Source organism: Mustela putorius, unplaced genomic scaffold (genome assembly GCF_011764305.1).
Source record: "Mustela putorius furo isolate JIRA1106 unplaced genomic scaffold, ASM1176430v1.1 tig00003863_pilon_pilon_pilon, whole genome shotgun sequence".
In the NCBI taxonomy this organism is placed as follows: domain Eukaryota; kingdom Metazoa; phylum Chordata; class Mammalia; order Carnivora; family Mustelidae; genus Mustela; species Mustela putorius.
In genome coordinates this window covers 15,509,943-15,536,466 of record NW_025422015.1, presented here as the reverse complement: position 1 = coordinate 15,536,466, position 26,524 = coordinate 15,509,943, and the positions used below count along the sequence as shown (strand labels likewise).

At 37.2% G+C, this 26,524-nt stretch overlaps 1 protein-coding gene across 6 annotated transcripts in view; it reads right to left on the bottom strand.

The window, feature by feature from the left end:
- REPS1 (RALBP1 associated Eps domain containing 1) overlaps positions 1 to 26,524 on the bottom strand; it is an 82,071-nt gene that overhangs the window by 35,302 nt on the left and 20,245 nt on the right. For 5 of the 6 annotated variants that reach the window (XM_004740311.3, XM_045066307.1, XM_004740310.3 and 2 more), the window contains exons 2-7: positions 3,904 to 4,027; positions 2,212 to 2,408; positions 1,929 to 2,082; positions 1,272 to 1,402; positions 595 to 757; positions 250 to 313 (exon numbers count right to left, since the gene is read on the bottom strand). In XM_004740311.3, the coding sequence (XP_004740368.1) occupies positions 250 to 313; positions 595 to 757; positions 1,272 to 1,402; positions 1,929 to 2,082; positions 2,212 to 2,408; positions 3,904 to 4,027 (833 nt within the window). The remainder of the gene's footprint in view (positions 1 to 249; positions 314 to 594; positions 758 to 1,271; positions 1,403 to 1,928; positions 2,083 to 2,211; positions 2,409 to 3,903; positions 4,028 to 26,524) is intronic. The other variant, XM_045066308.1, reaches the window with a different exon arrangement.

The following is a 26,524-nucleotide window of genomic DNA, read 5'->3' as shown; positions in this document are numbered from 1 at the left end:
TTATGCTAGCAATAAGAAACAGTGGATACAACTTAAAGAATTTTAGCATTTTTTAATGAACCACTGTACTGGCATCACTTATTTCTTTTCCAGAGAGTGAGACAAAGCTGACCATTACTGAGTTCTTTGAGAACATATTCTTGAAAAGGTTACTCTAATGGTTTATCTTTTAAGGTTTGAAAATCTACTTGCTGGAAGCTCCTCTGAAACAACCCATATTACACAACTGATATGAAATACCACACTTACCAAATGTGAGAAAGTTCAAGAATAGGAAGTTTTGATTTTGTAAAAAACTCTTTAGCTGCAGATCCTGAAATATTAAAACAGTGTTGTTTAATGTTATGCTGAACTTACACACCCAAGAATAAAATGTGAGGTTAAGAGTCTTAAGACTTTTATCATTGTGGCAAAAGGTAGGAACCTTAACATGTGTGTATGTCATGTTTTCTTCTCCAGTGATTATAAACTCTTTAGATAAACAATTTGAGAATTATCATTTATAATCTCCGACCAATAAAACCATGCCTTTGAAATTATGAAATTGAGACTCTATCCTGTCCCATCCAGAAGAATTTGTTTTTAACAACTCACCTGGAATAAATCCGTTTAGATCAGGCTGAATGGTTTTAAACTGATTTACATAATACTGTCTTTGTTCATCTGTTATTTTCCAGGGATCATCGTAACTACTGGATTGCCTACGAATTTCATTGGCAGTTGTAGCTGATGCTACAGTTCGTACTGTTGTCTGGTCCTGTAATGAAACATTTATTTCCTCAGTACAGTATCTATCTATATAATTATATGGACCAAGATTGCTAGGTTATTTATCTTTGAAATTAAAACTTACTTTTTTTGGATGTTTAAAATATAAGAAGTCTTCACAAAGTCATCACCAAACCACATATTTGTTATAATCAGGTTACTGAATGTTTCTGCACAATGATTATAAGTGCGTAAAATGATAGCAGTGTGTAAGCAACAGAAAATTATGAAAAATGTGCTAAGAAAGCCAAGCAAATATATTCGTAGGCGCAGAAAACTTTCAAAACTTCGTTGAATAATTAGAAAGAAAATCAGCCAAAACTTTTATTGAAACATTCCACTGATAACAGACTTTCGGACACAGAGCAGAGTTTTGTGTTCTATAAAGAGTGAACTTGCATTTACAAAATTTGCAATAGCAAAATATATATTAAAAAAAAAAATGACTGCAGCAATACTCTGAATGAAGCAAACAAAAATGCAATACCAATAAAATGTCACACCTGGACAGAAGCAGGATGCATGGTTAAAAGAGTACTGGTTGGTGGAGTATCTGCAAAACTGACCCAAGTTTCTTGCGGTGGAGGTGGAGGTGGAGAGTGCCCCGACCACACTGCGTCAGCAGCAGCAGAACCTGGAAAGAGAATGGTGCAGGCTCACTTCTAGAGACATGCAGGCTCACTTCTAGAGAAAAAAACAGTTACCAGGTTTGTACTATAACTCCTCATACACGTATTATAAATGTTTTCTTTCAAACTCTAACTTTGAAGAAATGTTAATGATTTCCAAAGTGAATGTCTTCTGTCCACTTAAAATTATACCTCTTTTAAACTGTTACTGTGCTTTCCTTGTCAATACTGGAACTAATATAATATATACCTTATATTCTGGGAAAGCATTATTTATTAGTTTCATCTTCAGAGAATCTGGCATCTATAAACTTTTGTCTAAGCATCACATGAATAAGTAAATGCAATTACCATTGTTCAAAGTGATGCATCTGCTTACAAACTTTCATGGTTGGCTTTTGCTTCTAATTAAGGTGCTTAATTTATAATTAAAAATTGCCTTGGAGGCAACTCTTAAAGGAATAGTATCACGTTTCCTTCAATTTACCACCCTTAATAAATAACCGTCACTTCTAAAGAATTTCAAAATACCTGATTGTGCTTCCCCAAAGGGAGACCAAAATGGCCCAGGTCCTGCAAGAGGCCTCTCGCTATTTCCCCCACTGGGGTGACGGCTGTGCTTCCTCCATGTGTGTGGAGAAGTTGGTGGGGACTGCTGGGGTGAAACTACTGGGGATGCAGGTTCCTGGAGAGAATATTATTAAGACTTAAAATTTTTTAAGGTGACATTTTCATTAGTAAGATATCATTAAATGCTTTATTGTAAACATCTGTACAGGCCATCAACTGGTAACACGTTCAAGCACATGAATACCTGCTGATCTGTAGCTGTACGAGGCTGGACAGTATCATGGCTTACAGATCCCTTTTTCACTTGTCCTCTTCCAGGTGGTGGGGGAATTACACCGGAATAAGACCCTTGATTTTCAGAATCTGAAGAATATGAGGCTGCATGGCGAGATTCCTGTTCATTCTTTGAAGCAACAAATCTTGGCAGAGGAAGGTCCTTTACTGTTAACCACAGAAATAATTATTACTTTAAAATGAAAAAGAGCACACGTTAAAACTGAAATATGAATTAGGTATTAGAAAGAATTTTTAAAAAATGGATACAGACACATATGTTTACCACTCCCTTTCACTGTTTAGGGAGACTCTAACCTAGAAAGTAGTAGAACACTAAACTGTCCTTCTAAAGGCAATAACAATAGCTATAATAAATATCCTATCTGGCTCTGTGCTTGCAACTAAGGCAACAAGGTGCCAAGGTCACTGACAGTAACTGACAAGGGTCTGAAGCCAGGACAGTCTGACCTGAAGGTCTAGACAATTTCTTTTCTGCTCATACTGATTCTCTTTAGATGTTAGAGCTCAGCTGTTAAGGAGAGAATATATCACTAGATTGAGACTAATCTAGACACTTCACGGCACAAATTCCTGAAAATATTTTACTGTTCCCCTACCAACACCATGGTACAAGGCATGATAGCTGTTCACTTTAATCTGGCTTGTGACATTTTTAATAAACAGAGAAGAAAGAAAACCAAGAACTTCTTTGCAGATCAGTTATAGATCAGTCACACCTTTAGAATAGAAAACACAGAAGCAGAATTTTTAGCAGAAAGTATACTTCCCTTCACCATGACTATCTTCATCTCTCTTGAATCTCCATACTAAGGAGTTGGAAATACTAAGCTTATTCAATATTTATGTAAAAGAATTCAAAATTATTTGAAAAGAATTCATATTCTCAATTCTAGAAGAATGATTTGAGGCAAAACAGAGGTCCAAAATGAAAACCTCACATTGACCAATAAACTGAACCTGGTGCTTAAAACTATTTATAAAAATTTCAACATTACAGAAAGCCTCAAGTTTTCTCTTTCCTCTTTTCCCTATGACAACCACAGAACTCTGCATTTAAATGCTACCTTTATAGAATTTCTACTGACTTCGGCATCAATATGCCTCCCAATCACAGAAAAACTAATTATCCTAGGTGACACTTCTAAGGTAGTCAAGTGTCTGTGTGTAGGTTTTAGTCTGCCAATATTTAACCTTTGTCTATATCCAAATCAGAAAGTTTTGGTTAACTTTCTAATTTCAAATGCAGTCTTCCCAAACAAAAAACCACGAAGAATTATGTGCTTTTATATGTATTAGAAAAGAAGAAAATAAGGAAGGCACATAAGAAGGTGGTCAGTCACTACAATCCATCATTTATTTTGATAAAATTATTCACCCAAAATCTCTCTAAGCAACTTTTAGTGAATTCTGAAAAATCACCACCATTAACAATTGTTACATGACCATCAAATATGTATTAAGTACATACACACCATAACAGGTTTAAGACAGAGATATTTTTCTAATACTCACCAATGAACCAATGAATGAAGCTAGAGAGAATGCGAAAATGTCAGGAAGACTCAACAATTTTACTGACTACTTCGTTTGTGAGCATAAGTCTATTTTCATTTCAGCTACTAATGTATTCCATATTTACCTGAATTTATACTTTCCACTCTTAAAGGGAAACCAGACTGGGCAACAGCTACAAGTTTCAAAGCGATATAGAACTGACTTCTTCCAAAATAACCAAGTCTTGTTGCACCACAAAGCTCCATAATCTATAAAAGAACACAATGTTAATATTAAGTTTTATGATACTAATTCTCCAAATAAGCAGGTATTTAACTTCTGTTTATAATTTCTCCAAAATACACAGCTGACACGTGGTATATTACACTCAAATGATGACCAGCTTCCTCACGTTTCAGGTTTATGAGTCTGAAAATAAAAAGGCACTGACCTTATAATAAGAAGGCTATGGTTCTTCGACTTGGTAAAATCCATATGATAAAGAAATTTTATTTTATTAGAATGACTATTTTCTCTTGAGAGTTCTATTTTTCAGAAACAATGTATCATCTACTTTTCATAAACACTATGCATACAACAGGGCCAAAAATTTCTGCAACTAATAGATTATTATGCAGCCATTTTAAATAATAGTCATAAAATGACACAGTAAGTGGAAAAAAGTAGGATACCTACTTTAAACACAAAATCACAAACACATAAAAATACAAACATAAAACACATAAAACACAAAACACAAATCTGAAAAAAATCAGAGATATACAAATCTATCAGCCATTTTGTTAGGAGAGATTAAGAACAGGGTTTTTCCTTTTATTTCCCAGATTGTATTTAATGTGGCTATACTACTTTCCCTTAAAACAATTTTTGTTTTGCATTTTTTAAAAAGATTTTATTTATGTATTTGACAGAGAGAAATCACAAGTAGGCAGAGAGGCAGGCAGGTGGCGGGGGGGGGGGGGAGCAGGCTCCCTGCTGGGCAGAGAGCTGGATGTGGGGTTCAATCCCAGGACCCTGGGATCATGACCTGAGCCACAGGCAGAGGCTTTAACCCACTGAGCCACCCAGGTGCCCCTGCTTTGCATTTTTAAAGCACGAAGGTCTTCAAGGATCTACACCCTCATTCCAGTCATTTGACAAGTATTTCTAGACTGGCTATGACAAATACGTGACAGACTAGAAAAAAGCAGCTTCAGTTAGGAAATTAAATGACAACTGCAAAAGTTGGAATAATGTCTACTGTACAGACATTATAATCTCAAAATAAACACTAAGTATCCTTGTCTTACCTTCTCAAATGATACAAATTCCTGTAGAAAGGGAGCATATTTGCCTCTTTTCTTTTTCATGAAACACTCAAAGATTAGGGTACCTAGATGTTAGGTAACAATTCACAAGTATTTACTAGAATTGCAAAAAAGCACCCACAAACAGTTAAGCAATGTGTCACAATCACAATAACCACAAGAGAAGACATTTTTATGTTGATTGATCAGCAATGGAGAAAGTTCCTGATTCTGCCACTAAGGGGCATCACTTCAGTGTAAATTTAAAGGGCAAGGAGGATAAAAGGCCAGGTTCATACTAGGGAACTAGGAGGAAAATGAGGGTAAGAGTTAAGAAAGCCACATAGCCTTGAAAGATGTGCAGGCATTTTGTTTTGATTTCTGTCCCTTTCCACGATTCTTTTCTGCCCACTTGGTACCCTGTAAAGGATTATTACACATCTCAGATACTTCTGCTTATAAAATAAGTCTAAAATATGCCCTGTATCTATGTTTGATAAAGGGAAGACCTCAAAGGAAATCACAGGTAATTGCTTTGTTTATAACGTGTTTCAGGCATCAGTCAGAAGGAGATGCCGAAGGAACAGAAGTGCAGAGGAGGGAGTTCAGAAGAAGGGAGCATGTTGTGAAGATGTGCTCCACAACTGAACCAGACAAGCCAGGTGATGACTAAAGCTAAGGGAGTAAATGAGACTGCCTGCAAGCCCAGAGCAGGGAAAGGGAACGGTGGAGAACATCAAAACCTAAGAGTATGTGTAAAAAGGAGCCTATGAAAGAAGCAGTGGGAAAAAGTACCAGCATAAGGAGGAAATCAAGGGTGGAAAGCGGTTCTGGAAGGTGGGAACAAACCTTAAAGAAAATCATTATTGCACATACAAATTCATGTACAAAGATGTTCACAGCAAGAAGCAACCTAAACTTAACACAAGAACAAAACAGATACAGTTGATTATTAAACAAGCACATAATGCCATAACCATACAACAGTTAAAACTCACTGCTTACAGTATTAATGTTATGGAAACAAAAAGCAAGATACAAAGCTAGCATATGAAAGTATAATCCCAGTTTCATTAAGATATGTACATATAACTGGTAGAGAATATGCCAGTGATTATTTCTGGGTACTGAGATTAAGGGATTTTTCTAGTTTTTCTTTATATGAGTCTGTATCTACTACCAAAAATATTTTATATTATTTAGTCAGAAAACTAATAACTTCCAAACAAAAGAATTAGTGGGGCCAAATGAAAAAGGAAAGAAAACATACTCTATTTTATGATTAGGAGATCTTTGCCACTTAAGCACTAGTACAGATGTAGGAGGGTAAAATCTCATTTGCAATGGATTAAGGAATAAACATGAGGACTGTAGTGGAGAAAGACAGGTTAGCACGCTTGGCTCTCAGAGAAAGTAAGTTTAGAGAACAATCTTGACTCTCCTAAGTCTCAGAGCTAGCCAGTGGAAGAACTGGCTCAAGAAGCCAGGTCCTTTGATTACAAACCCAAAGCTCTTTCTAAGGGGCTTGCGGGCCGGGGGGGTGGGGTGCGGGGGTGGGGAGGTGCTGCGTAGAAAAGCAAGAAGGGATACTATCTTTCTATGCTATCAGATGTAACAAAATTCTAAGTCGCCCTGTCAGGAAAGGGGAATGAGATTTTGAAAAAGGAGATAAAAGGGCTCAAAGGCAAAATATTTGCAGTTATTTCTCTATAACTAATCCTGGCTACATCATCTACAGAACTCACTTTGTGGCCCAAGTCAGGCATATGTGTCACTGATGTCTATCTTTCCGAGCTATACCAATTAGAGAGGCACTAGCTTTTGAAACAGCAGAGGCGGAAAGGAGCTGTAACATACAAACTTACAAAAACGATCCCTGATGAAACAGTATCAGGTTTGATTTATCATCACAACCTTGTGAATTAGACAAAATTTGTCTCTTAAAAATTATGTGGAATAATTCCTAGAAGCAGAGCACTGGACCAAAGTATACATATACTTAAAAATGCATTCACTATTGCCATTGCCTTTCAAAAGGTTATTGAAATTTTTTCTCCCACTATTAATATGAGAGTGTTTTTTTTCATATTTCTCCAGTAACCTGAAAAGACTACTCACACACATACATGGAGTTTTTGACTACATGTATTACACAGTTTCATACAGCTATTCCTTACTTTAGTTTTTATAATATTCAAATATATGATATAGGGGTACCTGGGGGCTCAACTGGTTAAGCACCTGCCTTCGACTCAGGTCATTATCTCAGGGTCCCAGGAGCTGCCTGAATCAGGCTCCCTGCTAGGCAAGGAGCCTGCTTCTCCCTCTCCCTCTGCTCCCCACCCCCCACCCGCCAACATGCCCTCTCTTGTTCTTTCTATGCTATCAGATGTAACAAAATTCTAAGTCGCCCTGTCAGGAAAGGGGAATGAGATTTTGTTCTCTCTCTTGCTAACAAATAAATAAAATCTTTTTAAAATAAATAATAGAATTAATAAATATTTGATAGATTTATTAGCCCAGCCCTCAATGGTTGTTTTTTTTTTCTTGTTTAGAATTTACTGGAATATTCTCATATTGCTTATTTCTCCAAATACTCTTTAAAATCATTTATCAAAATAAACAGATTTTAACTGGAATGGCAATATATCCTAACTTTAACAAGATCACCTCCAGTGTTCTACCATTAAGCCTGATATTGGCTAACACTCTGCAACACCTTTGTTACGTTAAGAAACTATTCAGCTATAGGGAGTCTGGGTGGCTCAGTCAGTTAAGCATCCAACTCTTGATTTCAGCTAAGGTCAAGAGATGGAGGGGCGCCTGGGTGGCTCAGTGGGTTAAGCCGCTGCCTTCAGCTCAGGTCATGATCTCAGGGTCTTGGGATCGAGTCCCACATTGGGCTCTCTGCTCAGCAGGGGGCCTGCTTCCCTTCCTCTCTCTGTGATCTCTTCCCTTCCTCTCTCCTACTGTGATCTCTCTCTGTCAAAATAAATAAATAAAATCTTTAAAAAAAAAAAAAAGAGAGATGGAGCCTCAGGTGGAGCTTTGTGCTGGATGTGGACCCTACTTAAGATTCTCTCTCCCTCTCTCTGCCCCTCCCCTGAGTGCGCACAAGCATGTGCTCCCCTCCTCAATAAAAGAAAGAAAGAATGAATGAAATATTTTTAAAAAGAAAAACTATTCAGCAAGTTCCACTCCCTCTCCCTCTGCGCCTACCCCCAATCTGTGTGCATGGTATGCTCTCTCTCTCAATGAATGAATGAATGAATGAAATATTTTTAAAAAGGAAGAAAACTATTCAGCTAGTTCCACCTGTCTAAGAGCTTTGTTTGGGGTTTTGTGTTTTCAAAAACCACAAACATATTAATTTTATTGTGTGTACTTTGGAGCAGAAAATTAAAAGGTCATAATTTTTCTCCTTGGTCTATTAATATTCATAATTCTTTTTTTTTTAATTTTTAAAAAAGATTTTATTTATTTGACAGACAAAGATCACAAGTAGGCAGAGAAGCAGAGAGAGAGGAGGAAGCAGGTTCCCTGCTGAGCAGAGAGCCGGATGCAGGGCTCGATTCCAGGACCCTGGGATCATGACCTGAGCCAAAGGTAGAGGCTTGAACCCACTGAACCACCCAGGCGCCCCAATATTCATAATTCTATTAACAGAATTCGTAACACCAAACCATCTTTTGATCCCTAAAATGAATTTCATTTAGTCATGGTGTATATTACTGTTTCAAATAATATTTATAAAATTTTAACCACAATCTTAAAATGATTAGGCCCACAGAAACACAAGAAAACAAGAACCCCAAAACCCCTATCTATACCTGAAAGGTTTGGAAACAGTGCTCTATTGGCTTTGTAAACAGAACAAACAAGTTTTACTCTTCTCCTCTCTGCTCCGAAATACTTTAAATAGATTTAAAACCATATGTTCCAGAAAGATTCAGAAGAATTCACCTATGACATGGGCTGAGCAGTTATCTCTGATGTGTGTCTCACCTTCTTACAGGTCAGGTGGAATGAACCAGCTTAGTCTATCTTTAAAATGTTTGATAATTTCCTAGAAATCATTTATCACCTCCAAATTTTGAAATTTATTATTAATTCAGCATATTCAAAGTAGTCTCACTTTTTAAATTATCTTTCTATGGTAACTTGCTCTTAGTCTGAATTATGTGTATTTATGAGCATGCGTGCACAGCTGCCTAATGTTGAGAATCACTTAAAGCCCCTGTTAGGATATGGATTCCCAGACCTCCCCCATTAGATTGTAATTTTCCTAGGAAACCCAGGACCAGCTAGTGTTGCTGGTATACTACCAATGGCTACTGAAAACCATTAAGCTTTATTTTCATAACATTGTAAAATGTACATGTTCATGGTAAAATAAATAAATGGTATTTAAGGATATGAACTTAAAAATTCCTACAATCTCCATCAGAATAACAACTTTTTTCATATGTTCTTCCCATCTTTTCCACATGTGTTCAAATAAATGAGTGCACATACTTAACATATACTTTTTACACATATAGGGTCATACTGTAAATGACTCTTTTCATACAATATTACTTGAAGATCTTTTTATATCAGCATAGGTCTTTTTCATTTTTTTTTATATAGCATTCCATGCATGGACATGCCTATTACAAATTAATCAATCCCCTGCTGATAGACATGGGTTTTTCTAGCTTTCTATTACAAATAATGCTGTAAGCATTTCCACACATGTATCCTAGTGCACTTGTAGAACTGTAGGACAAATTTCTAGAAACAGAATACACTTTAAAATAGAACACAGTCAAGTACTCCAAAAAAACTCTGAATGACTGTACCATCTTACTGACCAGCAAAGAACTTGGTTAGCTATGTGGTCTGAGACAGAAGAGAGAAGGGCTGAAAGTTTTCATTAATTTTATTGGCTTCACAAGGATATCAATCCTAAATAAGTCAGCATTGACTTTTTTCCCCTGAATACTCTGTTCCATAATACTTATCAAAAGCCACTAACTTCCAGGAAGAAAAGGTAAACTAGATTATAGTTCATTTTAATACCTATAGAGATCAACGTGGTTAGGGAATCATTCTGTATCATATAGTACTTGAGCAAGTTTTATTACTTTACTGTGTCCGAATTTCCTTCTATGTTAACTGGGGGAAATAATATACTACCTCTTCTGATTGCTGTGAGCATTCAATGAGGCTGTATTTAATAAAACACTAAAGTGTCTGGTCCACAATATAATTATTATTTTTTATTTACTCCTGATCATAATGCTCTTTATTCAGAGACTTGAGAGACTAAGTCATTATTGAAAACCACATTTTCCTGAGAGCTAAGAGTTAATGCCTTTAAGCCTCAAAGTGCGTTTTATTATAATTTTTTATTGAAAGTTTTCTAAAATATAGGATGCTTTCAAGCCTTCATAAGTATTTTGAAGTTCTTGTTTAAGACAATACACTGAGCACAGGAAATTACCTCCTCTCTGTTCAGGAATCTTATTAAAATGAGAGTAAGGAAATAAATCCACAAAAATTAGTAAGAGAGAAGAAGGGGAATCAATGAACAGGCAGGAAATCTCAACAAATGTTAGCAATCAGAAAGCAGATGGAGTCATGCCTAATAGAGTAGGTGGAAAAAAATCAGTGCCAACAATACCTACAGAGAAGAATTTGCCCCATAAAATCCAGGGACTCGCCTGGGTGGCTCAGTGGATTAAGCCGCTGCCTTCGGCTCAGGTCATGATATCAGTGTCCTGGGATGGAGCCCCGCATCGGGCTCTCTGCTCTGCAGGAAGCAGGCTTGCTTCCCCTTCTCTCTCTGCCTGTCTGCCTACTTGTGATTTCTCTGTCAAATAAATAAATAAAATCTTTAAAAAATAAAATAAAATAAAATAAAATCCAGGGACTCACCTAAAAATGGTATGCAGGGGTATGCCTGGAGTGAGACCAGGTATGACTAAGGGTAAGATTGGGAGAGAGATCAAGATCCCTATCTGTACAGCTGCTCGCTGAATATTAGCAACCAGACTTTACCCTCCAAATATAAATAAACAAAAAACTGGAAGTTATATCTCTAAAGAAATCTAGGGAAGTACTAGGTCAGCTGATGCGGACAAGGGCTGCTGTCCCAGAGAAAAGCTCCTATTTCTAGCATTTAGTAATCCAGTAAGAGTCAGCATCTGGCCCACTCCTTCCTTTTTTTTTTTTTTTTAAATTTTAAAGATTTTATTTATTTATTTGATAGAGAGAGAGAGACACACACACAGTGAGAGAGGGAACACAACCAGGAGGAGTGGGAGGGAGAGAAGCAGGCTACGCTGTGCAGGGAGCCCTCTTGGCAGAGCTCAATTTTAGGACCCTGGGATCATGACCTGAGCTGAAGCCAGATGCTTAACGACTGAGCCACTCAAGTGTCCCTGGTCCACTCCTTCCAAAGGAAGGCAGTCTTTTAAGGAACTAAATGCAAGAACAAAGAGCTCAGTTATTCTATTGTTGCATTAAATATAAACAGGTTACCAGAGATCAATAAGCAACCAAGGAAAACCTACATAATGAAAGAAAACTGTCAAATTTAAAAAGAGGAAAAACCTCTCAGAGAAATATAGAATTCAAGAGAGAAAGAGCACTTAAAAATACTCTAGTGAGTATCCTCTGACAGATTTAACATAGTAATGCATCCATAAAACAATAACAGGATACTATGAAAAAGGAACAACCAAAGAATAAGATATCTAGAGATACACAGAGTTCAATGGAAATACTAGAAGATAGAGAAAAATTTCTCCAGAAGGAGGAAGGGGCAAGGTGAATTAGAAAATGAGAGAAAAACAGCATTAATTTGGAAGACTAACATTTTTATTAAATGAGGTCTACAAAAAAATGCAGAGAAAACAGAGAACTCATAATTATAGAACAAGAGATTTTCCCCAAATCTAAAGACACAAGCTTTCAGTCTACTGAGGGCTCAACACAATGGGCTAAGGAATTCCTAAACACATTACTGTGAAGCTTCAGAACAGCAAGGATAAAACGAAGATCCTCAGAGCATCCAGAATATGTGTAAATGAAGTGGAGAAGGGGGAGAGGTACTGATCACTGAGAAGAAATACTAACTGGACTGGAATCAGACTTCTCATCAGTTAACACTGAATCAGAAAACAACAAAGAAACACCCTCAAGTTTCTAAGAAAAAATTCTTTTTTTTTTTTTAAGATTTTATTTATTTATTTGACAGAGATCACAAGTAGGCAGAGAGGCAGGCAGGCAGAGAGAGAGGAAGGGAAGCAGGCTCCCCGCCAAGCAGACAGCCCAATGCAGGGCTCGAGCCCGCTGGGATCATGACCTGAGCTGAAGGCAGCTGAACCACCCAGGCACACCGAAAAAATTATTTTCAACCTAGCATTCTGTATCCAAACTAGCATGAAGATGATGGAAAGAGCACTTTCGTGAATGCAGATCTAAATAAAGTTTATCTCCTATGAACTCTTTCTTGAGAAAACATTTGAGGATATTTTTCAGCAAAATTTAGAGACAGAGCCTCCAGAAAAAAGCAGCTAAGCATCAAGAAAACAGGGAAATAAGGCTGCAGGATGACAGCTATACAAATGACCTGGAGAGGAACCAGTCCAAATTAGAGCAGAATGACAGAAAGCTCCAAGAAGATTTCAGAAAAAACAAAAGGGAAGGAATGGATACAAAGGCAAACAGGGTTGGGGGGGAGGGGAGATGATCCAGGGTCCTCGGATGGAGCCCCGCACCCTAAGCAGGAAGCCTGCTTCTCTCTCTCCCTCTGCCTGCCCCTCCCCTTGCTTGTGTGCTCTCTCTCTGTCGAATAAATAAAATTCTAAAAAAACAAAACAAAACAAAACATAGTACTATAGTACTGGATCTGCACTAAAAATATTTATGTCTTCATAATGTAGACACACTTTGCTTTTCAACTTTTAGATTCAATCTAAAGTCAAAACATATTAAATTAAGAATTATGATTTTAGAACAAGGTGCAAATATTCTCAGTACTGAATATGTAAAAGTATAGCTAACAAGTTCAGAGAGAAGGATAAGAAAGCTGAAGGGAAAAAGGCATGGACTTCTGGGTTTTGGTCTAGTACATAAGAAGCTTAGAAATCAACACTCCGTCCTAACAAGCAAAAAGCTAAACAGACTAAAAAACCAGGAACTCTTCTTAGATCTGTGAGAAAAGTCAGGTCACAGAGCAAACTGCCGCCCCTGAAACTGGAGACCAACACAAGGCAAATACAGAGAATCACAACTTACTGGAGGCAAAACCCATCAGCATCAACTTCCTTGAAACCCAAGATGAAATACAGGAAAGTGGAAGGAGAGGAAATTGTTGCACTTTTCATAAAGCCCTTATAATCCTTGGTTTTTTTAATCCTATGCAGATATTATTTTGATGAAAACAAAAATGTATTTTTGAAGGATCTAATAAGCAGACTCATATTTTTAGCAATACAGGTTTTATAAACAAATTAGTATATTATACTATATTACAGTTATATATTCAAAGCCCCTAAGAAAAAGTGGAATGTTTTTCTTCACCTAATGAACTAACACTATTCACAGAGTTTTTGTTTTCTCCTGTTCTTTTTAATCATTTGTGACTTGTTCTCTGTTGCCAAGCTCTTTCTTTTACTCTATCAGCAGGCTTTCTAGTTGCTGGCCTTCTGCCTTGCACACCATGGCTTAGAAATAGAACCAACCTTTTAAAACTGTATAAAAACAAGAATAAATAGCTCTTTAATAATAACTCAAAGAGCTCACCAAAGAGCAAAGAACACGAGTATTTTTTTACTTCCAGATATACAAATACAGTGGTGGTGGTACGTTTGTTGGTAGGGGAGGGGCATTAACATTTATTGAGAACACATAATGCTAATCACAGTCCTAATTACTCAAAGTCTTCCCCATCTAATCCTAAAAATAATGTGGCAGAATTGCTATTACTATCATTTTAAAGAGGAAGAAAGAATCAGACTGGCCAAGTAACAAAGGCCAGAGGGCCTAAACGGCAGAGCTATAATTCAAAGTTATGCCTTTAATCTTCCACCAAGACATGCTGTACATTGTCCTTTTCCCAGGATAATGTTGGCTTCCTCAGGGCAAGCACCCTCACTAGCTGCTAAAGCATGTCTTACAGCCCAGAGTACCTAGAACATAGTAACTACAAAAAAGCAGTGTAAATGTGTAAGAGAGGCTCTTACATCCTAGGCTCAAAACAGGAGGTATGGGAATGCCAGCAACAATAAAGGTATATAGAAGTTGTTTCTTATTTGAAATGAAAAAAGATCAAAGTAGATGCCAAATTACATATCTGAGCTTGAACCCATGAGCTGAATTACAAAATATAAAAACTCAGAAAAACAGAATGAGAATTATATTGAAACTAGATAATATGGAGAAGCATCTTATAGAAAGCCACCTATATTCTCCCCAAGATGAAATTTTATGCATGTTTAATACAGTTGACTCTAGAACACAGGGATTAGGAGAGCCAAACCCCCACACAGTCAAAAATACACTTAAACTTCTGACTTCCCAAAAACTTAACTAAAAATCTACTGTGGACCAGAAGCCTCACCAATAACATGAAGTTGATTAACACATATTTTCTATGTTAAATGTTTATGCTTTGTATTTTTGCAATAAAGTAAGCTAGAGAAAGGAAAATGTTAAGAAAACCATAAGAGAAAAAAATTTACAATACTGTGCCTGTGTTAATCAAAAAAAATGTATAAGTGAACCCACTCAATTCAAACCCATATTGTTCAAGGGTCAACTGTACAATAAAACAGAATAGAAAATAAGATTCTCCCTTTAGAGCACCTGGGTGGTTCAGTCCATTAAATGACTGCCTCGGCTCAGGGCATGATCCCAGGGTCTTGGGATCAAGCCCCGTCTGGGGCTCCCTGCTCAGCAGTAGCCAGCTTCTCCTTCTACCCCTCCCCCTGCTTTTGCTCTCTCTTTCACATGCTCTCAAATACGTAACTGAAATTTTCAAGGAAAAAAAAAAAGATCCTCTCTTTATAGTCATTATCAGGTTAAAAATGAGGTGACTCTATTGCTTTCATTTTTTGGTTAAATGTGACTGAATCAGTGGCAAAGCTGACTATATTTTTGCTGGCCTGAAAGCCCAGGGAGCTTGGTCTACATGTATGCACTACACTGGCTACCAATCAGTGTCATTGTCTTGTTCCAGTAACTTGTTAGACTAGTCCCTACACCTCTAAGACTCATTAGCTTTACTAACATGGGAATATCTATAATGAAGATTCATTTACTAGAGAAATTAAAGTAGGAAAAGTAGGGAACAATTACACTCAGAGTACCTATCATTAGGAAGGCTGTTTACTTGTTATCATACTTAATGATCAAACAATTCTCTAATATTGGCTACCATTATCCTCAGTTAATAGGAAAGGAAACTGAGGCTAATAAGTGGTAGAGCCAGGATTCAAAGCCTTATTAGTCTAAGTCCAAAGCTCTCTGTTCCCAATTGTCTCCAAGGCATAGCTAAACAGAACTCTTTAACATTGGCATGCTTATGGAGCAGTAGTTCCAAAAATGTATTTCAAAGAACAGCAGTCAAGTTGAAGACTTGGGAGCTGAGTAAGTTGAGAGATATTGCAGCCCCTGTGGAGACTACACAAAGCAGTTTTAGACCATAAGAGGCACTAAAAAAACCTCTACAGCCTAGAAATAAACCCCTTTTTGGTTCAGATTCTATTAAAATGCTTCATAACTAGTGGTTCACAGATCAGATGCTTGGAATAAAACACTTTGGGAATCAATGCTGTAGACCCTAGAGCAGTGATTTTCACAGTTTTTTAGTCTTAGGATCACTTATACATGTTTAAATAGTTACTGAGAAAAAATATTTTTAAATAAATAGAAAGTACTGAGAATTCCCCCAAAGCTTTTGTTTTTGTAGGTTATATTTATTTGTATTTGCCATATTAGAATTTGAATTGGGAAATTTAAGAACATATGTATAAATTCATATAAAAATAAGAATCTGATTACATTTAACATAAAATTTTATGAAAATAACTATTTTCCAAAACTAAAAAACTGAGTGAAGGAGTGCCTGGCTGGCTCAGTAGGTAGAGCATATGACTCGTGATTCTGAAATCAAGAGTTCGAGCCCCATGTTGGGCACTGAGATTAAAAACAAAAACAAAGGGCACCTAGAAGGCTCAGTTGGTAAAATGTCTGCCTTCAGTCTGGGTCATGATCCCGGCACACTGGGATCTAATCCCATGTTGGGCTCCCTCCTCAGCTAGGAGTCTGCTTCTCCCTCTGCCCTTCCCACCACTCACGTGCTCTCTCCCTCAAGAATAAAATCTTTAAAACAAAAAAACCGAGTGAAAATAGTGTTTGTTTTATATATATGCAAATTATCTTTAATGTCCAGTTTAGGTAAAGATTCTCATAACTGCCTCACATTTGATTCATCCCAAAATGCTGCTTTGTTTTAAATATAAGAAAACACTCTCACTTCATAGGGATATGTACTGAAAACAGATGATTTATATAGCCTTGTCAGATAATTCTCATTTTGTGTTTTGATACTACACAAAACTCAACAAATAGTAATTGCTGAAAGTTTAGTTGCAATATGGAATCCAAAGCCATATCATATCTTTTGCATAGCTTACATTAAAATGCATTGGTGTACCAGGTGCACTGCACCCTTCACTGGTCTTTAGTAAACTACTAGTTTATTGAGCTATGGAGCTCTTCTAAAAGTAGATACATTTCATTTATAAAATATTTTAAAAACAACATTGTTAACATATCACCATCAATTTCATCAGAAAAGTCATTAAATAATCAGAAACAGTCAAGCACTTAGTTGCAGACAAAAGTTTTTCAAAAATCCTAATTTTTGTCAGAAAGCTTGAATTTCACCATTATTAATAAAAAGCAATAGTTGTTTTAAGTGACAAGCACAACTTTCTTTACTTGCAGGAAAATAGCTGCCCATTATTCAAGCTGGCCATTCCTTCAAGAAAAACGGTGTTTCATGATAAAAACAAAACAGTACAGTACAGCTCACAACTCAAATAAAAGAAGTACTTTCCCTCAAGACAATCATCATACTTAAGCATGCAGGAGAAATGCTTTATGTACTTACATTTCTTCTCACAAAATACTAAAAAGAAATATGCTCAAGGATTAAGCCTTAATAAAATTATTTTCTATACACAGAACATTCCCCCCTTTTTAAAAATTATTTTAATTAACATATAATGTATTATTAGCCCCAGGGGTACAGATCTGTGAATTGCCAGATTTACACTTCACAGCACTCACCATAGCACATAACTTCCGCAATGTACATTAGCCAACCACCCTCTCCCTACCCGCCTCCCCCCAGCAACCCTCTGTTTTATACACAGAACATTCTTTTTTTTTTTAATAATTTTTAAATTTTTTTTATAAACATATAATGTATTATTAGCCCCAGGGGTATAGGTCTACACACAGAACATTCTTTTTTTTGTTTTTTTAAGATTTTATTTATTTATTTGACAGGCAGAGATCACAAGTAGGCAGAGAGGCAGGCAGAGAAGAGAGGGAGGAAGAAGCAGGCTCCCCGCTGAGCAGAGAGCCCGATTCGGGGCACGATCCCAGGACCCTGGGATCATGACCTGAGCTGAAGGCAGAGGCTTTAACCCACTGAGCCACCCAGGCGCCCCCACACAGAATATTTTTAATTGAAACTGGCTTCTTCACGGCACAGCAGTAAAGAACACGATACTAGTAAATCTGGTAAATGCACTCATCCGTGCTAAGGAAACACCAGTTTTATCTGCCACTACTTTGCACTACCAATGCAAATGTCAACACACAAAAAAAGGCAAAAAACCAGCTTACTATTAGTATGAAAATAATTTTGACCTCACCCACCAGGGGTCTGCAGACCAAACTTTGAGAAATGGTGTTAAAGAGCATACCCTCTTCTTCTACAGAGTAAAAACAGAGAACAGTGATAAGAGGACCTCTTCCTTTGTCAGCAATGCTATCTGCCCTTGGCTCCAGAAAAGCCACTGGAAACACAATGTCTACAGGTGCAAGCAAGTAGCATAAATTAGTGAAACTGGCCAGGTGGGGGGACATAGTGAACCTAAGGAGAGCAGATGTAAAGGAAACTGCTATTAAGCTCTAGCTAACTGCTATTATAGAAGATTATCTGCCAAATGAAGCCATCTTCAGATTTCTGAAGCTGGAAATCTGGAATTTTCTGATATGTTCTTATTTTTAGAAGTTAATGTGGAATCAAAATAATTTTTAAAGCATATGCTGACAAACTAAAATATGTGGACCACCTATTTACATGTTCTGTCCCCAAAGGGTGTTCTATAGTTAACACTACAAAAATGGCATAAAATAAACAGCAAACCTTCAATAATGTCCCTTCAGGTCCCCTAGCAAGCAGAGTAAGAAAAAAAAAAAAATTGAAACCAAATTTCATGAACAATAGCCACACACACAGGCATTATTATATATTAACCTGTCCTGTTTATATAATGGTCCTGGAGTGCTTCAAGCTAAGACTCTGAATGCAGAGAAAAATCTTATTCTCAGGCCATTAATAAATCATTATATAATGGTTTTATATAAGATCCTATTATCTGGCAAAGTGACTCAAGGTACTGAGAAAACTGAAGAGTAACCAGGGGAAATTAATTCTAAGATAACGTGTTACCTCATCCTTCACTGGTCTGTCAGGTACAGTTCTTAAAACTCGTTCCCACAGTTTAACTAATACAGGAATTCTGAAACACCTCTTCCTCTTTTCTTTCAGTAAATCAAGACTGCTCCTTAGGCACCTAGGTGGTTCAAATGGTTAAGTGTCTGCTTTCTTTCTGCTCAGCTCATGATCCTAAGTCTTGGGATGGAGCTTCACTTCCCATCAGCACATCAGGCTCCGCTCAGTGGGGAGCCTGCTTCTCCCTCTGCCTGCTGCTCCTCCTGCTTGTGCCCTCTCTGTCAAATAAATAGATAAAATCTTAAAAGTTAAAAAAACAAAACAAAAACAAAAACCTGCTCCTGCTTCCTGCTTCACGGACTTTGCACTTGCTGTACCCTCTGTATGTTTACCACTTAGATTTTTGCTTGGCTGGCTTCTGCCAGTCAGGTCTCAGCTCAAGTGTCTTAATCTCAGAGACCTTCTAGAGCACCCTACTGTTTATTTATTGTCAACATCTCCCAGAAGAATGAGACTCCAGAGAATAAGGAAGACCTCTTACATTCCCTGCACCTAGAACAAGGCTACCAGAGAATCTTAATATAGAGCTCCAAATAATGTTTATTATTTTCAAAAGAACTTCTAAGTCCAGCTTCCACAACTCTCCAAATTATGGCCCCAAAATTCTTTCTAAGTCTTACTTTGGCCAATCTAGACTGGATTACCCTATTTTCATGCTTTTGCCTTTCTCTCACCAGATCACTTATGTCTGACTATTAAATTTATACCCCTTCCTTCACAAACACCGTTAAGAGCCACCTCCTTCCTGTAACATTGTCCATCCTTCCTACTACTCCATAAGTGAATGACTTTTCCTTTGGACTTGTACTCTAGCTTCTACCATCGGAATCCCTTGAATTATCTGTGTAATTGTTAGCCAACTACACACTTCTGATACCTCCTCTCTCTACTAAGATCCTTGGGGCCAGAGAGTATGACTTAATCATACTGGAACCAAGGCAAGATCTGGCATTGTACTGAGCACTTAGTGCTGAAGGAACTGCTCCCTCATGATGCCCAAACCCTCCTGATGTACCAAATTCATTCTACTAGTCTTCATCTGAATTAAATCTTGTGTGTGTGTGTGTGTGTGTGTGTGTGTGTGTGTGAGAGAGAGAGAGAGAGAGAATTAAATCTTTCTGATTGGAAAGATCATTTTTACCATTTCTTTAAAAGTTAAATATTTTCTAACAGTAAACACTGTTTACTTTGTGCAAAGCAATTTGGATTACACATGATTCATGCACATTTGCACATCCCCTTCACCACTAGAGTACACTGTGGCAAGCAGAAAAGGCGAAAAAAAAAAAAAAAAAAAGGCAGCAATGGCAAAGAAGATAGGGGCATACATCAAAGCCCAGCCCTTCCATTATGACTTCACTTCCTTTCAAACACTGCTGTCCACACAGAGTATGCTTAGTTTATTTACAAACTATGTGGACACACTAATATGTAGTATTTTCCTTTGTTATAAAAGCAATTTAAATACACAACCCATCCAACTAACGAGTAAGTCCTATCTATTACTACCCTCATGAAGTACATCTGCATTCCTAAATGACTTTAGCTAACACTTTGTGACCAACTTAATCCACTGCCAATTCCCTAGTAAACTCAAATCTAAAGTGAACGCAATCTTACCAAGCTTTCCGAGATACTTAGAAGTTGTAGCAGAGCAAACATCCCATCTCACTTTTGCTACAGTTCTTTCTTACCCAAAACCATTAGGGCTTATTGCTCTGCTTACACAACTCAAATGCTCTTTCATTTAAAACCTAAGGTTCAAGACCACATTGCTTCTTTGCTTTCACCTAAGATTTTACCTTATTCTGTAAATAAAAAGACATTCTCTTGATTTTTTTCTGTCACCTCTACCTTTATGCATAAGTCCATTTCATATTTCAGCCTCTTTTCTATCCTCTTAAGTATGAGTTCTCCAAGTTTTTCCTCAATAGTATGTCCTTAGACAAAATAAAATTGTCTACACATTGTTTTGTTGACAACAGCACACAATATTTTATAAAGCACCTCAAAAATAAGTATATCAGTCTTTTCTTGAGCCTTTATTATATATCAGGCACTGAAATATCAGATAAGTACTGGATAAATATTAATTCCCTTTCTACATTTGTAAAAGGTATACTTTTCAATACAAAGAAAAACTACGAATGTCTCCTGTAACTTTTCAACAGAGTTTAAATATATTCTATGCTTTCTTAACCTACTGATATTATCATAGAAATTTATCAAAAGAACACACTGTAACAGATTACTGCTATAGGACCTAAAAGCTTATTAGTATTTAGAAGGCAGGTTTTATTCTACTTGCTAAAGAATGTGTTGAGTTAAACAGTAAACAGAAAAGAAGACTGAGGGGTGCCTGGGTGGCTCAGTTGGTTAAGCCCCTGCCTTCGGCTCAGATCAGGATACCAGAGTCCCAGGATCAAGTCTCACGTCGTCAGGCCCCCTGCTTGGCAGGGAGTCTGTTTCTCCCTCTACCCCTCATCCTGCTCATGCTCCCTCTCTCTCAAATAAATAAATAAAATCCTGGAAGGATGGAAGCAGGAAGGAAAGAAGGCGGAGACAGATTTTTTAAAAAATATTTTTTTAAAGGGGGAAAGACAGGACAGAGGGGTGGAGGGGCAGAGGAAGAGGAAGAGAATCTCAAGCAGCTTCACGCACCTGGCTCCATTTCACAACCCTAACATCACAACCTGAGCTGAAATCAAGAGTCAAACACTTGGGGCACCTGGGTAGCTCAGCTGGTTAAGCTGCTGCTGCCTTCAGCTCAGGTCATGATTCCAGGATCCTGGGATCAAGTCCCACATCAGGCTCCCTGCTCAGCAGAGAGCCGGCTTCTCTCTTTCCCTCTGCCTGCCGCTCTGCTTACTTGTGCTATTTCTCTGTCAAATAAATAAATAAAATCTTAAAAAATAAAACCTCAAACACTTAACTGATTGAGCCACCCAAGCACATCAGATTTTTAAATTTTATGGAGTTCTTAATTTGAACTTCTGGATAGTATAGATAATTAAAGAGATTCCTTTCAGCAATATATGACCATAGATTTTACTTGCTTTGGGCCATATACACTCCGTTAACAGTTCTACTGTGATAAAGATAGTACATATAGACCAATAAATATTTTACAGCTTATAATCAGTATCACAGTCATTAGTTATCTAAACAAAACACTTCTGATAGCCTCTAAACATAAGAAGTCTGATATGAAAAACAGTATGCCTATAAAGTTCATTGATAGTTCAAGTCCCAAATTCCCAATTAAAATTTTATTTTGTATTTTCCACATCAACAACAAAAAACTTAAAAAAAGAAACTAAAACACAGACTAAAGGTAAGGAGAAAAACAACAAAAACACAAAAGAAATTTTGAAAAATACCATAAACCATCTAAAACTTAAGCTTAAAATAGTAGTACATGCCTTTAGAAAATATTATTGGGGCATGGGAATAGTCTCGTAAAATAAATCCAGCCAATAAACTATACTTAGAGTGACTATAAAATGTACAGTCAACCTGGGACATCTACAAGAGTGAAAGGGGGTACTACTTATACCTGGACAAGAGGTATGAGCTAGACTGTCTCAAGCAAACCCACTTGAAACTGCCCTTCTAAAACACTCTAAATGATAAATGATCCCGTTTAACCAGTAAGATGCGTAAGGTGACAGGAAAAGCCAACACTTCTTAACGATATGGTTGTATTAAATATTAATTTTTGATTAAGGAGTAATGTTTTTCAGGAACTGTTACTAGTAATCAAACCCCTGTCATTGTTTTCTTACATGGAGGCCTAATGGGCTATTCTTAAAGCCACAGCAACTCCTGATTTATCAAACTTAAAAATAATAACAATAAAAGGTAAACATTTAAATACTGTGGGCCAGGTATCATTCTAAGAACTTAACAAATTAGCTCATTCCGTCTCCACAAAGGGAACTTTCATTCCTGAAAGACAGAGCCTTTTACCCTATTTTAATTATTTTTATTTTTTTCAAAGATTCCATCCATTTGTCAGAGAGAGAGAGAGCGCACGCACAAGCAAGAGGAGCAGCAGGCAGAGGGAGAAACAGGCTCCCTGCTGAGCAAGGAGCCTGATGCAGGACTCAATCCCAGGACTCTGGGATCAGACCGGAGCTAAAGACTGACCCTTAACCCATCGAGCCACCCCATAAGAAAATGAAAGCACAGAGAAGCTGAATTAAGTGTGGGAAGCTGAGGATTCCACACTGTGTCCTTACCCACAGCACTCTGTTACTACTACTGCAGTTACTGGGAGGACTGGGGGCCCATTATTGTTCATTAACACACAGAACAGAGGGGAGCTCAGAAGTGTCTGCAGTCTGTGAGCAGAGTCTGAGTGGACATGGTTAAGCACCTGTGATGTAACTCTGATATATACTCTTCTGCACCACTGGTCAGGCATCAGCAAACACAGACCTGGGAACTTGCTGTTACTTGTGATAAACAGAAACCATTCATTCCACTCAGGATAACATTCTTACCCTGTGCCACAGGCTACTGCAGGTTGTTACAGGACAAAGACAATACTGATGATCATAAAAAGCTAACAGTAATAGCATATGTACATTAATGTCAGGTACCCATCCATGCTCAGTAACATTTTAACCAATATAATCATCCTCACAACTCTGAGGTAGGTACAGTTTTACAGATGAGAAAACTGACACCCAGGAAAGCCTGCTGAAGGACACAGTAACCTGACAGAACACAGATGGAAACCCATGCTCTTAACCACTACATTATTTTATAAAGGATAACATTTGTCAGTGGTAAATTCACATAATAAGGTAAATTACACCAAAGCTTTACTATGTTACATCATAAAACAAAGAGTTTCTGTTTTTTTGGTGGGTAGACCACAAGCTCAAGTGTTGATAACTGCTTGTTATGTGACTATAAGTAAGTTACATAATATATCACAACCTCCCTCCAAAACAAAAGAATGGTCTAGATTCTAGCTCTAAGATCCCTTCTAGTGCAAACACTATTTCTCTGAATACAAGTTTCCATATCAAGTCCATAATTATAACGCAAACTACTCTTTGAAAACATCTAATTTTCAAAAATCTATTTCTGCCAAAGTACCAAAGATTTCTAGCTATGTGCCACCTTTAAAAAATGACACAGATGTATATTTAAATGTGAGCTGTTATGATGAGCACAAATAAAAGGAGTTAAATTCACCGCTTGAATCGGGGATTTAAGTGAAAATAATTAAATTACTTGCTAAAACTGGTCCTGTACTCTAGCTCCAAAGGAAAAATATCTGGTATAAAATCAAGCATCAGTATTTTTAGTTGTAAATGAGTATTTTATCATATTTTTGGATTAAATATTTGATACCAAAAACTTTTTGCACTTGTTCTAAGCTATGTCTTAGGGTCAATTTTCCCCCCTATCAGTACAGTACCAATTGAATTACTCAAGAAAAATGGGGGGGGAGGGGATAGGGAAATGATTTGGCTTACCACATCTGTTTTAACAACCAACATCCTAGGAACTAATCCGCAGAATTTAAAAACACTACCTGGGGCGCCTGGGTGGCTCAGTGGGTTAAAACCTCTGCCTTCCGCTCAGGTCATGATCTCAGGGTCCTGGGATCGAGTCCCGCATTGGGCTCTCTGCTCAGCAGGGAGCCTGCTTCCTCCTCTATCTCTCTGCCTGCCTTTCTGCCTACTTGTGATCTGTCTGTCAAATAAATAAATAAATCTTTAAAAAAAAATTTAAAAAATAAAACACTACCTGTCCTAAAACCAGGTATGTTTTATAAAATAGATAAAAATTTTAAAAAAATAGTGGCAAATATTATCATGAAATTAATATGAACCCATGACACCACCTTAAAGAAACAGTGATATATACACATAAATATCTCAAATGTTCTGTGGCATTTTACTCAATTAGAAAGTACAGTAACATACAGAAACTCACAGTGATTGAACATTCATCCCTCCAGTTCTTTGGGATTAAATCTTTTGAGTTTAACTGCACGCTGCAATCACTTTAGGGTATAGAAAGCTCAGAGCAGTTTTGCTAAAGACCCCCTTATTATCCCTTGCCAGTGTATCCCTTATGGTCCCAGTGCAACAATGCTTTATACTCAACAGGTGTTTAATAAACATATACAAATATCACAAAACACCTTCCTTCCCCTAGTCAGAATGATGATAACAAAGAAAAAAGTTCTTGGGATCTTCCAAGATGCTACAACCTCTCAAAGGAAATAAAAACAACAGTATCTAATGGCTATCTAGAACCACTCCATGTACCAAGCACAATTCTGAGTATTTTATGAATTAATTTAGTCCTCAAAACAATCCTATGAGGCAAGTGCTATATTATTCCCAACATGCAGAAGAAAACTAATGTCCAGGGAAACTAAGGCCCACAGTAGTTAAGTAATTGCTTGAGAGTAAGAAATCATAAGAATTAAACTATGTCTTTAAAATCCTATCAAAGATTTTTAGTTGACCAAATGAGGAAATAAATACTAAAGAAAATAACAAAATTGATTAAGAAATCAAACCACCTCAAACAACCCTAAAAAGTAGGAATTGTTATATTCATTTTACAAATCAAAATAGGCAAAATCAAAATAGGCAAGATCATAGACTAAAAATCAGCCGGGCCAAAATATGAATCTAGCTTTTTTTTTTTTTTTTTTTTTTTTTTTTTTTAAAGATTTGACAGAAAGAGAGAGCGCGCGTGCTCCCCATGATCCTGGGACCATGACCTGAGCAGAAGGTAGCCGTTTAACTGACTGAGCCACCCAGGGGTCTCTGAATCTAGCTTTGAGAAAGTCTAAAGTCTGGCTTCTTCCATTAAGCCACTGTTTCCCAAACTTGAGGCATTCTCACATCACCTTCACAGATTTTGCCCATTCATGGGCTACTTGTTCTGGTAAGTTCTTAGTATTTCTTCGTTACGTCGGGACTTAGGAAAAGTTAATACATCTTTAAAAAGATTTATTTATTTTAAAGAGAGTGCTACTGGGGAAGGGGCAAAGGGACAGGGAGAGAATCCTTAAGCACTCCATGCTGAACACAGAGCCCAACTCAGGGCTTGATCCCAAAACCCCAAGATCCCAAAACCCCATAACTTGAGCCCAGGACCCTCAGATCATGACCTGAGCCCAAACCAAGAGTCAGGCACTTAACCAACTGAGCCACAGGTGCCCCTTAAAACCTTAATTTAAAAGGAACTTGTATCACAATATAAATAAAAAACAAGTATCACTTGAAATAAACAGAAGATAACAGAAACAATAACAAGTTCAAGGAAAACAAAACTGTTACTTAATTTCAGCTAAATAACACTATCTGCAAAATATGCTTGTGGATCCATCAAGGTCTGCCTGTAAGAGAGTAATGTGTTAGGAAGGTGTTAAAAAATATTAGTAGCAAACTGAAATTTCTCCTTCACCAGACCTGGAAAACAACTGAAAAGGGAACAGCTTTCTTACTGTGTGCTTTCACATCTTGGTGGGTGTATATCCAACATTTTAGGAAACAAATGTTTTCAACTGCCTTCCTTAAACCAAGTATGCACCCATGCCTGCAGTGTTTCTTATACTCACACTTTAGAGAATGCTCTAACACAAAAAGAAGGCAGACTGGTTATTATAATTAGTA